The 14,798-nt window shown below is 35.1% G+C and overlaps 1 protein-coding gene across 1 annotated transcript; it reads right to left on the reverse strand.

Annotated features, from left to right (window-relative positions):
• Positions 1-6,686: 6,686 nt before the first annotated feature.
• Positions 6,687-10,768, reverse strand: LOC133315863 (WRKY transcription factor 72A-like). The gene is made up of 5 exons (XM_061517540.1): positions 10,652-10,768; positions 9,112-9,186; positions 8,296-8,829; positions 8,074-8,187; positions 6,687-7,607 (listed from the first exon to the last, which is right to left on the reverse strand). The coding sequence occupies exons 1-5, from the start codon at positions 10,766-10,768 to the stop codon at positions 6,687-6,689; spliced, it is 1,761 nt and encodes a 586-aa protein (XP_061373524.1).
• Positions 10,769-14,798: the final 4,030 nt, after the last annotated feature.

Raw genomic sequence — 14,798 nt, forward strand, 5'->3', positions numbered from 1 at the left:
CTTAGATGCTCGTTTTTGCATTAAGGATCTGGGACAACTTCGTTTCTTTCTTGGATTAGAGGTCTCACGTTCTAAAGCTGATATAATGATTAACCAACGTAAATATGCACTTGAGCTACTTGAAGACAGTGGTTTATTGGCTTCTAAACCTGTCACCATTCCAATGTTGCCCTCTACTAAACTTCATCGTGATCAAGACGCAGCCTATCATAACCCTTCCTCTTACCGTCGATTGATAGGTCGTCTCCTTTACTTAACCACTACAAGACCTGACTTGAGTTTTTCTATTCAACAACTCAGTCAGTTTATTTCAGCTCCTTCTCAGGCTCACTATCATGCTGCTACCCAAGTGCTTCATTATATTAAAGGAGCTCCAGCAAAAGGATTGTTCTTCCCTTCCTCCAATGATCTACGTCTATCTGGTTTCTCTGATTCTGACTGGGCTTGCTGTGTTGATACACGACGTTCTATCACAGGCTTTTGTACTTTCTTAGGCCCTTCCTTAATTTCTTGGCGATCTAAGAAACAGAACACTGTGATTCGATCCTCCACCGAGGTAGAATATCGAGCCCTTGCCTCCTTGTCTTGTGAGATTCAGTGGCTTCATCTCCTTCTTCAAGAACTTCAGGTCTTTCACGATAAACCTGCTTCCATATATTGTGACAACAGGTCTGCAATTTATCTTGCTCGAAATCCTATTTTTCACGAACGATCAAAGCATATCGAGATCGATTGCCATATCACGCGTGAGAAAATACAAGCTGGATTGATTCATTTACTACCGGTTGATATCTCTGATCAGTTGGTCGATGTTTTTACAAAGGCACTTCATCCTACTTCTTTTATTTCTATCATTGGCAAGCTGGGACTCTTAGATATCCATAGTCCAGCTTGTGGGGGGTATTAGAGTCCACTCCAGCTACTTTGGCCCAAGACGAAACCCAAGACACAGCCCAAGTTAACATATCAGCTTCACATGCTGATATTATAGTTGTAGATGCACCCACGTGATAGAATAAGAAAGCTGTTATTGAAAGTTGTTATTGAAAGTTGTTATATATTTCTATTAGTCAGTTAGATTTAGTTACCTGATTAAGCTTGTATATAAAGATAGGTAGTATGTATTATGTATTATGTACTAACTTTTACCATCAATGAAATTCAGTTCTGTAATTTCTGGTAAGAAAAACAGATTAATAAATATAAATGAAATATGAAAACCAGTCTTATATGATTATCATATTCTAAGATTTCAATGATATCATGAGTTATTTTTAATGAGATATTCTAACACTCTTTCTTATGTTAAACCTTATTAAGTTTGAGTTTGTTAAATTTAAACATAATTTTTTTTTTGGTAAGCTAAACATAATTTAAATTTAAAGAGGCCTGTTACAAAAAAAAACACACACTTTCTTATATGCCCCTTCTTTATTACAAAATAAATAAATAAATAATAATAATAAAATAAATAAAAACCAGTGGTTAGAGACATGGTTAGACTGCCTATCTTGGATTGGAGTTGGAGGCCAAACTACATCTGACTGAGCCAATATAAGGAAAGAGAAATTTCAACGAAACTAATCTATGAATTTAGGACAGGTAGTTAAAACTGAGTCAATCAATGGAAAAACATTTTAAAGAAAAGCCAATCTGTCTAAAGTTAGACTGAAATAGAGCCGATATGTAAAAAACCATGACAGGTAATATTCTAAAAAACAGGTTAAAACGAAGCTAGTATATGGAAGAGCAATAACAATAACAACATCATATGCGCGTTGTTGGTGTTTCAAGGCTGTTGTTGATGTCCTATTTTTTAGGAGTTAATTAGTTGTTTTTTAAATTGATTAGTATTTTGTTTAGGAGTTTGTTTACTGCATTTTACTGTTATTGCTTTGTTAGTTTGTTGCTGATTTTGTGGATCAACAAAATCAGCTGGTTAGTAGCAACCACATGAGCTCAGTTTTGTATTTAAAAACAAGTTCATTAGTCAGAATAAAATATAAGTTGTTGCACAATATTGTTTCTGATGTTTGTTTTTCTCATAAAAGATCAACATTGGTATCAAGAGCCTTATTGATCTTAAGGGGCTGTGAGTGACTTGAGAAATTAATGGAGGGAGGATCGAGTGGTTTTTCAGCAATGGCTCCACCAATATTCGATGGAGAAAATTATCAAGCATGGGCAGTGAGAATGCAAGCCTATCTAGAGGGTTGCGATTTTTGGGAAGCTGTAGAACAAGATTATGAAGTTGCTCCCCTTCCTGATAATCCAACCATCAATCAGATCAAGTTTCATAAGGAGAGGATAACAAGAAAAGCAAAGGCAAAGTCTTGTTTATATGCTGTTGTCTCACCTGCCATTTTCAGCAGAATTATGGCTTGTGAATCAGCTCAAGCTATTTGGGACTTCCTCAAAGATGAGTATAAAGGAGATGAGAGGATTAGAAGAATGAAGGGGCTGAATCTAATCACACAATTTGAGAGATTGCAGATGAAGGAGTCTGAAACAATTAAGGAGTATTCTGATAAGTTGGTAAATATTGCAAATCAAGCAAGAGCTCTAGGCACTGACCTCTCTGATAATAGGCTAGTGCAAAAGGTTCTTGTCTCCTTGCCCGAAAGGTTTGAAGCAACCATTGCATCTTTGGAGAATACCAAGGATTTGTCTCAAATCAAGTTGGCAGAATTGCTAAGTGCTCTGCAAGCACAAGAGCAGAGAAGGTTAATGAGGCTTGAAGGAAGTACAGAAGGAGCTTTGCAGGCTAAAGAACAGCATAATGTAAGATGGAAGAAAGGAGATGACAGTAGTGGTTCAGAAGCTGCTACAGGAGAGAACAATGCAATCAACTCTAAGAACAATTGGGGCGGGCATTCCTCATGTAAGCATTGTGGAAAGCAGAATCACCCACACTTCAGATGTTGGAAGAGGCCAGATGTAAAGTGCAGAAAGTGTCATAGGCTTGGACACATTGAAAGGTTCTGCAAAAAAAAGGGAGATCAGCAGCAAGGTGAGGCACATGTTGCAGACCAGCATGAGGCAGATCAATTATTTACTACCTCTTGTTTCTCCTCTAGTGCTCCATGTGATAGTTGGCTTGTTGATAGTGGTTGCACAAACCACATGACAAGTGATGAAAAGCTATTTAGAGACCTTGACAAGTCATTGCAGTCAAGAGTGAGAATTGGAAATGGAGAGTATCTAGAAGTGAAAGGTAAAGGGACTGTAGCAATAGAAAGCTATGCTGGAACTAAGCTGGTTTCTGGTGTGATGTACGTGCCTGATATTGATCTGAATTTGCTGAGTGTGGGGCAATTGGTAGAAAAGGGATTTAAAGTGATATTTGAAGAAGGGAAGTGTTTGATCTTTGACTCAAATGGTCAGGAGCTGTTCAGAATAAAGATGCAACAGAAGAGTTTTTCTCTAAATCCCCTTGAGAAGGAGAAAGCGACATTCAAGTGTCAGGCTAGTGATTCAGAAATATGGCACAAAAGGTTGGGGCATTTTCATTACAAAGGCTTACTATTCATGCAGAAGAATGAAATGGCAACTGGGTTACCAATCCTGGAGGAGCAGATCACAAGGTGCAAAGCTTGTTTTTTGGGCAAACAGACAAGACTTCCTTTCAAAGAATCCACCTGGAGAGCTACAAAGAAGCTACAACTAATTCATACAGATCTTTGTGGTCCTCACGTGACTCCTTCACTAAATGGAAGCAGGTATTTTCTTATCTTCATTGATGATTATACTAGAATGTGCTGGATTTATTTTATGAAGCAAAAGTCAGAAGTTGCTGAGATATTTCTCAAGTTTAAGAGATGGGTTGAGACTCAAAGTGGCTGCAAAATTCAAGTCATCAGATCTGATAATGGAACAGAATACACTTCACAAAGGTTTAACACTTTCTGTGAGGAAGCTGGAATTGAGAATCAACTTACTGTTCCTTATTCTCCACAGCAAAATGGAGTTAGTGAAAGAAAGAATAGAACCATTATGGAAATGACTAGGTGTCTGCTGCATGAGAAGAATCTACCAAAAGAATTTTGGGCAGAAGCAGCAAACACAGCTGTTTTTTTGTTAAATAGACTGTCTACAAGGGTACTGGAAAAGGAGACACCTTTCGAAGCTTGGTTTGGTTTCAAGCCATTTCTAAAAAATTTGAAAGTGTTTGGTTGTCTGTGTTTTTCTCACATTCCACAGGTCAAGAGAGACAAGCTGGGAGAAAAAGCTGAACCTGGAATTTTCATTGGCTATAGTCTGGTGTCAAAAGCCTACAAGATCTATCAACCTCAGACAAAGAATGTGATCAATAGCAGGGATGTTCAGTTCCTAGAAGATGAGCAGTGGGACTGGACAGATGAGCCACAAGCAAAGCATAAGGAGGTCTCACTAGATCATGATGAGCTAGTAGATGATGATCCAATTAGAGGTACCAGATCTCTGACTGATATATATCAAAGGTGTAGTGTGGCTGTTTTGGAACCTTCAAGTTATGAGGAAGCTAAAAGTGATCAGAGGTGGATGAATGCTATGAAGGAAGAGTTGGCTATGATAGAAAAAAATCAGACATGGGAGCTGATAGAAAGACCTGAGGACAGGAAAGTGATTGGAGTAAAATGGGTTTTCAGGACCAAACTCAATCCTGATGACTCAGTGAATAAGCATAAAGCCAGGTTAGTGGTGAAGGGATATGCACAGGTTTGGGGAGTTGATTTCTCAGAAACCTTTGCTCCGGTTGCAAGACTAGATACAATTAGAATGATTCTTGCCTTGGCAACTCAACAAGGATGGAAAGTGTATCAGTTAGATGTGAAATCTGCTTTTTTGAATGGAGAGTTGCAAGAGGAGAAAAGCTTTTTTGAAGGTTTATTTGCTGAGAAAAGCTCTCTATGGTTTGAAGCAAGCTCCTAGAGCATGGTACAGCAAGATGGATGAGCACTTGCTGGGTTTGGGTTTCATAAAAAGTCTTAGTGAATCCACTTTATATGTCAAGAAGTTAGCATCTGACTTAGTGGTGGTGTCTCTTTACGTGGATGATATGCTGGTAACAGGGAGTAATAATTCTTAGATTACTGCATTCAAAAGGGAAATGATGAAAACGTTTGAAATGACTGATCTTGGTGAGATGTCATATTTTTTGGGGATGGAGGTTAGACAAACTGAAAATGAAATTTTTATCTATCAAAAGAAGTACTTGAAGGAGATTCTGAAAAGATTCAACATGGAGGAGTGCAAGAGTGTAAGTACTCCAATGGGTCAAAAGAAAAAGTTTCAAACGAAAGATGAATCGAAATCTGCAGATGAAAGAGTTTATAGGAGTTTAATTGGCTGCCTTATGTATCTCACTGCAACTAGGCCAGACGTTATGTTTACCATAAGTGTCTTGTCTAGGTTTCTTAATTGTCCAAGTGAACTGCATATGGTAGCTGCAAAAAGGGTGTTAAGGTACTTGAAAGGTACTCTTTCATATGGAATCAAATTCTGCAGAATTCAGAAGTTTAAGTTGCAAGGGTATTCTGACAGTGACTGGGCTGGATCAGTGGATGATATGAAAAGTACTTCGGGTTATTGTTTTACATTTGGGTCAGCTTGTTTTTCTTGGTGTTCAAAGAAGTAGGAAATAGTGGCCCAATCAACTGCAGAAGCTGAGTTCATTGCAGCTACTGCAGCTGTAAACCAAGCATTATGGTTGAAGAAGCTGATGGATGACCTGCATTTGGAGCAAAAAGAAGGCATAGAAGTATTTGTGGATAATCAAGCTGCTCTAGCTATTTCACAGAATCCAGTATTTCATGGAATAACAAAGCATTTTAAGATCAAGTATTATTTTTTGAGAGAAGTGCAGAAGGCTGGAGAAGTGAAGCTAATGTACTGCAGTTCAGAAAACCAAATTGCAGATATATTCACCAAGTCATTTCATGTTAGTCGATTTGAATTTCTCAGGGAGAAGCTAGGAGTGTGCAGCACTTGATCCAGGAGGAGAATGTTGGTGTTTCAAGGCTGCTGTTGATGTCCTATTTTTTAGGAGTTAATTAGTTGTTTTTTAAATTGATTAGTCTTTTGTTTAGGAGTTTGTTAACTGCATTTTACTGTTATTGCTTTGTTAGTTTGTTGCTGATTTTGTGGATCAACAAAATCAGCTGGTTAGTAGCAACCGCATGAGCTCAGTTTTGTATTTAAAAACAAGTTCATTAGTCAGAATAAAATATAAGTTGTTGCACAATATTGTTTCTGATGTTTGTTTTTCTCATAAAAGATCAACACGCGTGGTGAAACAAGAGCTCAAGACTTAGGGAGGGGAAATAAAAGCAGAGAATTATAGATATTTTGAATAATATTTTCTTTTGTATATTTGTATAATGACAGTGATATATATGATGCGAGATGAAATATGTCACAAGAAATAAAGCACTAACTATTATTGATAGTAATATTAAACTCACAAACCTAATTAAAGAAATAAAAAAATAAAATATACTGAAATATGAAAATCACTTACAAAAATCATGCAGACACTTTATTTTAAGATAGAATATTATATTCTACCAATATAAGCATGATCACTAAATGAGGGAGAGAATTTTTAAGTCCACCGTTTTTGCTTGTGTCCATTCTCAGAATTATTCTTCAATCTTAATTACACAATTGCAGGCCAGGTTACAAGCTAGCTAGAAATATCTCACCGATTAATTGGTGTTGTCTCTATTATCACCAGGAGACGCAGATGCGCTTTTGGGGCCAGAAAATGGCAAAGATGGCTGAATAAACATCAAACTTCCACTTTGACTATTATCGGGTGCTTTGTTCATGAAGCTTGATGCACAGCCATTGACTTTAGAAGTTGAAGGCAAAGTAGAAGATGATTGAAACAGTTCACTCCATTTCATTTTCTGACTCAAATTTTCTCCAACACCTTGGTTTCCTTGAGTGCCACTTCCTGTGCCAATAATTGAAGTAAGTGCTGCTGCCAAAGCTGATTGAAAAGTTGGGTCTGCTGTGATTACTTTTGTTGCTGCAGCTATGGTGTCTGGAAGGGAATGTTGAGGAGGGATTGGATTGTTATTCCTTTGCATGTAGGAATGGTAGATATTTTCCATTGGTTGTCTTCCAAGGTTTATGCTGTTAAGGACGTTCCTGTTATCATATGGTTGAGCACCATAGCTGAGGAAGCCATTGCTCCAAGAATTTGCATTTGATTCGGAGGAACTGAAGTTCAGACTTGTGGAAGAAGGATATGTTGTGGGGTTGTAGTTTGATGTAAATCTACCAAAAGGAGCTGATGAATTGGCTGGATTTGAAGTGAGGTCAAGAGTAATGGTTGGGTGTGAAGCTGAAGATGATAGTGCAGGATGGGACAAGTATAATTGCTTTGATTTGGAACCATCTGATAGATAAAAGTTCATTCCATGAAGATCTGCAGGAGTAGTGGTGGCCATGGCTGTTGAAGGCATTGAGCCAGAGCGAGAGCTTGATGAGCCAGACAATAGCATTGAAGCAGCTGCAGAAGTTGTTGAAGCCATGGCAGTAGCTGAAAGAGAAAGAGGGTGGTTGTGGTTCCCTTCGTAGGTGGTGATTAAAATTGACATGTCCTGAGAACATCTTTGCACCTGAAACATTGCATATCCACGTATAGCGCATGTTAGTACACAATATAATTAATTCTTCTATGGATTACCAGTAGCCGGTTAAGCGTGTAACCCTTTAATCCACTTTAAAATAACCTAACTCTTCCATTCCGCTTTGAAAGGTTGGTTGAAAATTTTAATCCACGCCCATATACTAAAAAGGTGATTTTTTTTAAAAAATTATACTTCCTGTAAATATAAAAGGTATCAAATGAAATAAAAAATGTCATTAATTAAAATTTTTAAAAAAAATTAAAAATCAACTCGACCGACAAACTTGTCTCATGACTGGTTAGACCTATTTTGACCCACTCTTAAACGGAACGGATTCAAAAGTATTGGCAGATTGAAAATCTCAACCCAACCCGCAATTCGTGAGTTAAACGAATAAAGCTTGGACACATTTTACCACATTTTGACAAATTGAAGAGTACTATGTAATAGATACCTGTTTTCTTACGGGGCATGATGGTGCAACTGTGCAACGATAGTAAGCTCGAGGGCAAGGATTTCCCTTTGAAATCTTCTGTCCATATTTCCTCCATTGACATCCATCATTCAACTGTTAAATATTTCAATAAATCAAAAGTGTGAAAAAAATAGCATTTTTATATTAAAACTGTTCAGGAACCAACTCAAACCCAATTAAGTTGAATGAAGAGATGTTTACAGTTGGGGTGTCACATCTTGCTCTCACACAAACTCTAGCTTTCTTTGCAGAATTTTGTTGGGAAACTTCATCCTCTCCTGCATCTCTAATTGTCTTTTGTACCTTATTGGGTGGCCAAGTCTCCCCAGCTTCTTCCTTTGGTAATTCAGAACTATTGGCAGGGCTTTGATTTGGTAAATGTTCATTTGTGCTTCCAGATTTTGATGTTTCAAATTTGCAGTCCAGTCCAAGAGTTAAACCTTCTTTATATTCTTCCTCTTTCAATGGTTTAGAGACTTTAGCTTTCTCATTGTTTCTTGGATTACTTGGAAGTCTTCCAAGACTGAGGGAAACTAGATCTGACTCCTCTAGTATTTCTTGATGGTTATTGTTTACTTTATCAGGAGAATTTGTGTTCTCTTGTTGAACTACATTGTGGAAATGCATTTGCAGTGTCCGGTAATCATTCAGCATTCGGTTCAAACTCATCTTTAATCGTTGATTTTCTTCTATCACTTCACCCATTTCAGCTTTAGCATTTTCAAGCTCATCAACCTACAACCATCCATACATAGATAAGAGAAAGTCCTGATTGTAATTCTCTTATTAGTTGTTTTTTTTATATTTAATATCATAATTATATTTAAAAATCTAGGGTTAATATTTTCTCATGTTACATGAGAAAATATTTTTCTCCTACACACACAATTTAAAAGTGGAGCTCACTCTATATTTTTTCTCTATCATCTATTCTCTCTTCTCACTCTTATATTTAATGAGTGTAGAAGATTAATCTTTTCTCTGTAATATGAGAAAAGATTATCCCAAAAATCTAACCTCTTCCTTTTTGGTTGAGGATGCATTTGGCCCAGCCTCCACCGTTGATCTTTCGATATTAGTCTTGGGTGGCTCCTGTATATATAAAGTCCCAAAAAAGCATAAAATGTTAATATGCATACAAAAATGCAATATTCTCGTTGCTTATAAATCCTTTATTCTTTCTATAATGATATAGATGTTTTGGGAGTACTGCTTCTTAATGCTGGCACAAAAATAGAAACTGAGAATTCAACTAGATAGCGGAATGAAATAATGAGCAAGTGTATGCAATGATGAGGAACGATATGAGAATCTGAGAATCTTTCTCCTTTTTTAATGGTGGGAAGGAACTGAGATTCTTTAGGTTTAGCATGTGCAATGAATTGTCATATTTTAGATATCAATCATATCATTGCTAGCTTTCATGGCACATGCATGAGTCAACTCTTATCAAAGCCGGCGGATATTAATTATTAAAACTCTTTTGAAGCTATTTAAACCAATAAAATGGTAATATATGTTCAATATATATTGCAAATTACGCATGACTGTTTTCGATTATCATTAAACCAAATTCTTATTAAATATTAATCCATGTTATGGTTTTAGGATTATCAATTTGCCGTAGGTCAGTTGAGTAAGACAAGATATATAGAGCAAGTAAAGTAAAAAAACTGTAAGAACACAATCTATCTTAATGAAAGAAATACTATTATCTCTCTCTTATTATATATGTTCTCTAATTATTAATTGAATTTCTTATAACTAAACTGCTGTAATGCAAGCTTAAATGCATACTTCTTTTAATTTAGCGAGCAATTGTTTTTTTTTAATATATTTAAGTTTTGGAAAATATTATAGTCAATAGTAAAAAGAAAATAAGAGAGAAAAAGAGAAAGAACGAGACAAGTTATAATCATTACAATGAATTATCTGGCCATATTATAAACAAATTAATATGATTCGACCTTTGTTTAGTATATTAAGCAGTTACCACAACATGAATTTATGATCATCTATCTAAATCTCCACTTTTCTCAACCTATTTTATCTATGCCCGAGTAGTTATTGATGTATTATATTTCAATAATTTCATCAATTATAGACTAGTTTTTATTTGTAAATCTAAAAGAACGTAAAAAACACAAACTAATACCTATATATGATTGAATTACTTCTAACTATATGATATAAATAAATCAAAATCTTTTAAACAACATAGATAGGTTCAACACGGGTAGATGATAATTTTATGTTGAAAATAATTAGAAATTGATTACTCGATCGAATACTAACAAAATGGACTGCAGATGTAGAAAGAAAAAAGAAAAAGAAAATCGAGATCAGAACAGTTTGGTTAATTTTCTTTAACCCTACGACTAACAATCACAAACAGTACCATATATAAACGGGACTTTGAATCAACTCAACATATAGAAAGAAAATAAGATGTTTTGTCATTTAAAAAGTTAAAAAAAAACTCATGGTACTTTATTTTTATTTTTTTTTGTAAATTCATGGTACTTTATTTAGATATTAGTAGAGAACTAATTTTCACCTCGATGATAATCTCTTGTTTACGACGATCTTCATCATCACCAACACTAGATTCACTTCTCCTCTCTTCTTTGGCTCCTTCACCATCATGACCAGATCTTTCTTCTCCAAACTCCATATATGCAGTTTCTTCTTTGTTCTCCTTTCTGGGCTATCTTTTCTTTCTTGATCTGCTTTTTCGCTTTCTGGGTCAGCAAACAAAGCCCCTCTTTCTATGTTAATATAGGGAGGACCTGCATGAAGTATTTGACTCTTGAAAATAATTAACAATGAAAATGAAAAAAAATAATAAAAAAGATAACTATTAATGAACACTAGGTCGAGGTAGCCAACACGGATACACACGTATTACAAAATGTCAAACACAGACCAATCCAGTTGCACCTCAAAGAAAGACAATGTAAAGGGTTATATAATAATTACTATTAATATTGTTTCAGACTAAAGAATTTAATTATATATTTATAAGTAGAAGAATTCAACTTCAACGTTTAAGACAATATGTCAGAGAGAGTGAAAGAGGGGTTGAAGCCGCAATGTTCGGACACCGCCTACTTATACAATGTGGCATCGTTGAATTTCTAACATTACAGAAGTCACATGGAGCCAAAACAACAAGTGTTTCACGGTCAAACTTTTTGCCACCGCTGATGACCGGAGCCATTATTTTTTGTGTATATTTCTTCACCTTCTGATAGAGTCAAGCAATTTTAACCATGTTAGAGAGCTACTTCGTCTTGCCTTGGCTTGTTCTTATTAAATATCTGCAAAAAAGAAAAAAAGAAAAGAAATTGATGACTGAATTGATTAAATAAATGATCTATGTAATTCGTTGTATGTGCTGACTTCAAAATGAGATCATCTCAACTGTCTTAAACATTTTAACACCAAAATATATCCATGCCACCCCCTTTAACTTTTTTTTTGGTTTTCTTTTTTGGTATATATATACCATTATCCCCTTTATTTTACCTTGTCTTTTTATGCAAAGAATCCGGCCACACACACCTAGTTATATATAGAGAGAATTGAAAAGAGGGGTCAAAGTAGGACTTGTGAGAATAACGCTTCCTGATTGGTTCATGCAATGATCTTTTAAAAATATCTATTCATGTTTTAAGTTCTTGCTTTTACGTTTCAAACCATTTATTTTAAAATATTATTGTCCTTTCTAAGCTTTGTGGCCCACCGACGTCTAAAGGGACATGAGAGAAGATATAATATGCTTTTGAAATTAACTCGAATATCTTCTTTCCCTCTCGTTATATATATATAGGAGTAAGATTTTTTGACACCAGTCACAAATTTAAAGTTTGATACCTCATTTGAGAACTGTTAGATCAAAAAAAATCAATGGTGTCACATGCTTATATATATATAAGCTGCTTAAGATCACTTTATCTCCGGCCACCAAATCATAACCGTACAAAAATAGATCAATGGTGATAAAGGAAGAGAGAAAAAAGAGAATCATAATCATTTAAAGGTGAATAAATTAATATAAAATAAATAAATAAATAAAACGACATAGTTTTGAAATAACCGGAGATAAATATATATCTAGTAGCTTGAGAAATATCTTTTATATATATATATATATATATATATATATATATATATATATAAAAGTATAATAATTCTTATATTCATCATTAATTGTTCATTTTACAAGATTGGGTTAAAGACTTATTATTCCGTTTATTGTAATAGTTTATTTTTTACACTATTGTCTTTTACATGATCATCTAATATATCAGGTGTTATTTTCATTATTTAAAGAGCTGGACTTCTCATAATTATTAAGGTAACATATAATTATCTCCATAAAGGTTGGGGTATAAATTTTGATGATTGGTGCATCTAATTTGTTTTATATCAAATATACCCAAAATTTTGTAAGCTATCAAACTGTCAAATACAACACAAATTTAATGAAAAGAACCTAAATTCTTATTGATAATATCCCATGGAGTTTAGCTTTCTTTTTTGTTTTATAATCAGAAATGAAACAAGAGGTTGTCCAGTTGTGTAGAAGAAATGTCACTAAAAATAGTGATAAAAGTACATACAAGTTGGCTTTCTGTTGAATAATTTTGCATATTGTAGTAGTCATTGTTAATGTATTTCAATAGAGGGACATGCTCCATTTTCAAATGGGAATTTCTATCTTAATTACTTAAATTGAAAATATCATTGAACCATCTTAGATGTCCAAAAAATAATTTAATAATAATTAAATGAGATTTGTCTTTTAATTAAGTTACAATATAACAAAAATATAATTAAAGATAAATGTAGAATTTTTAATTTAATTATATATTAAGAAATTAAAATATGTGTTAAAGATCTGATTTACCTTTTTCAAAGCCTTAATAAGATAAAATTCACGGCAAAAGTTGAGACGCAAACACACATGCATTTGAGTTTGAAATTGTACGTTCAAAATAAAGTATATATATTAAATATTTTTGTGCCAAAAGATAAAATCTCAATAATCTTAATTTGTACAAGGTGGAGGTGCCATTGATATTATTAATATCTAAGAAATTAAGTTTAAGGTTGTGTTAGGAGAAGATCACCTTTGATCTTATCCTTTAGCAACTAAGTCCTAGTTTTTAGCAAGAATAGTTTGTTATTATTCCATGTATAGTTTGTTGAACAGTATACTTTATTCTAGTTGATCCTCCTTGATTCTGTATAACCGACTTGTGTATATATTGGCTATCAGCCATTTCATTAAATATAACAACATATTCAAATCCTCTTAGTTTTCTATATGGTATCAGTTTGAAGGTATCGATCCACTTTCCCAATGGCTGATTCTGATTCAGATTCTTCTGCTGTCAATATCAATGCTAATGACAAGCGTCCCAACCCATTCAATTTTTCTGCATCACAAACAGCAGCTGCAACACCTATAGTGTCCAACCAAAACTCGATTCCCAACCTGAGTCCTGAGCTTCTACAGCAAATTGCCAACATGGTTGTTTCCTCCACTACACCGTCTGCTAACACTACATCCCTTTCTGGTAATCACACTCTGCCTTCTACCTGGTTGGTGGATAGTGGCGCTTCTCAACACATGACAGGGAACCTCCATTTAATCTCCAATGTTACATCTATTCCACCCACTACAATAGGTTTACCTGATGGTGATCAACTTGTTTCCAATCACAGTGGCAGTCTCCAGTTGACATCTCATATTTCTCTTCAGAATGTGTTATATGTTCCCAAATTACAATGCAACCTCATATCAGTTGCTCAATTACTTGCTGATACAAATTGCATCATTTCTTTTACTCACAATGGCTGTGAATTGCAGGACCCCATAACGAGGATCAAGACTGGACTGGGTAGATTGCAAGCTGGTGTTTATGTGCATGACTCATCCAACAACAAATCCATCTCTACTGCATGTGCGGCTCACACTCAACAGAATGCAGATGTTTGGCACCGTCGATTGGGTCACCCTTCATTTCAGTTTTTAAGCTTTCTTCCTTTTGTTACAGTGAATAAAAATAGGGGTCATTCTCCTTCAGTTTGTGACATTTGCCTACGCGCACAACAAACTCGTACTGTATTCCCTATTAGCATTAATAAAACTACTGCATGCTTTGATCTTATTCACTGCGATATCTGGGGTCCATATCAAACTACCTCTCTAACCGGTGCAAGATATTTTTTAACAATTGTGGATGATTATAGCAGAAACGTCTGCGTTTATTTAATGACCACCAAGTCTGAAACGTTCCAATACTTAACTCGATTTCTTCTCATGGTACGTAATCAGTTTAATACCATGGTCAAAATAATACGCTCCGACAATGGATCAGAATTTTGTGCTCATAATCTCCGCAAGGTTTATTCCGATATGGGAATTATACATCAAACATCATGTGTAGACACACCACAGCAGAATGGTCGTGTTGAACGGAAACATAGACATATTTTGAATGTTGCAAGAGCATTACGCTTTCAAGCTAGTCTTCCTATCGAGTTTTGGGGTGAATGTGTTCTAACTGCGGTACATTTAATCAATAGAACCCCCACTTCTCTTCTCCAAGGAAAAACACCATATGAATGTCTTTTCAACCGCACACCCGGCTATGATCATATTCGCATATTCGGATGTCTTTGCCATGCTCATC

Source organism: Gastrolobium bilobum, unplaced genomic scaffold (assembly GCF_033153095.1).
Source record: "Gastrolobium bilobum isolate Gb01-03AN ecotype WA unplaced genomic scaffold, APGP_CSIRO_Gbil_v1 utg2673, whole genome shotgun sequence".
NCBI classification, from domain to species: domain Eukaryota; kingdom Viridiplantae; phylum Streptophyta; class Magnoliopsida; order Fabales; family Fabaceae; genus Gastrolobium; species Gastrolobium bilobum.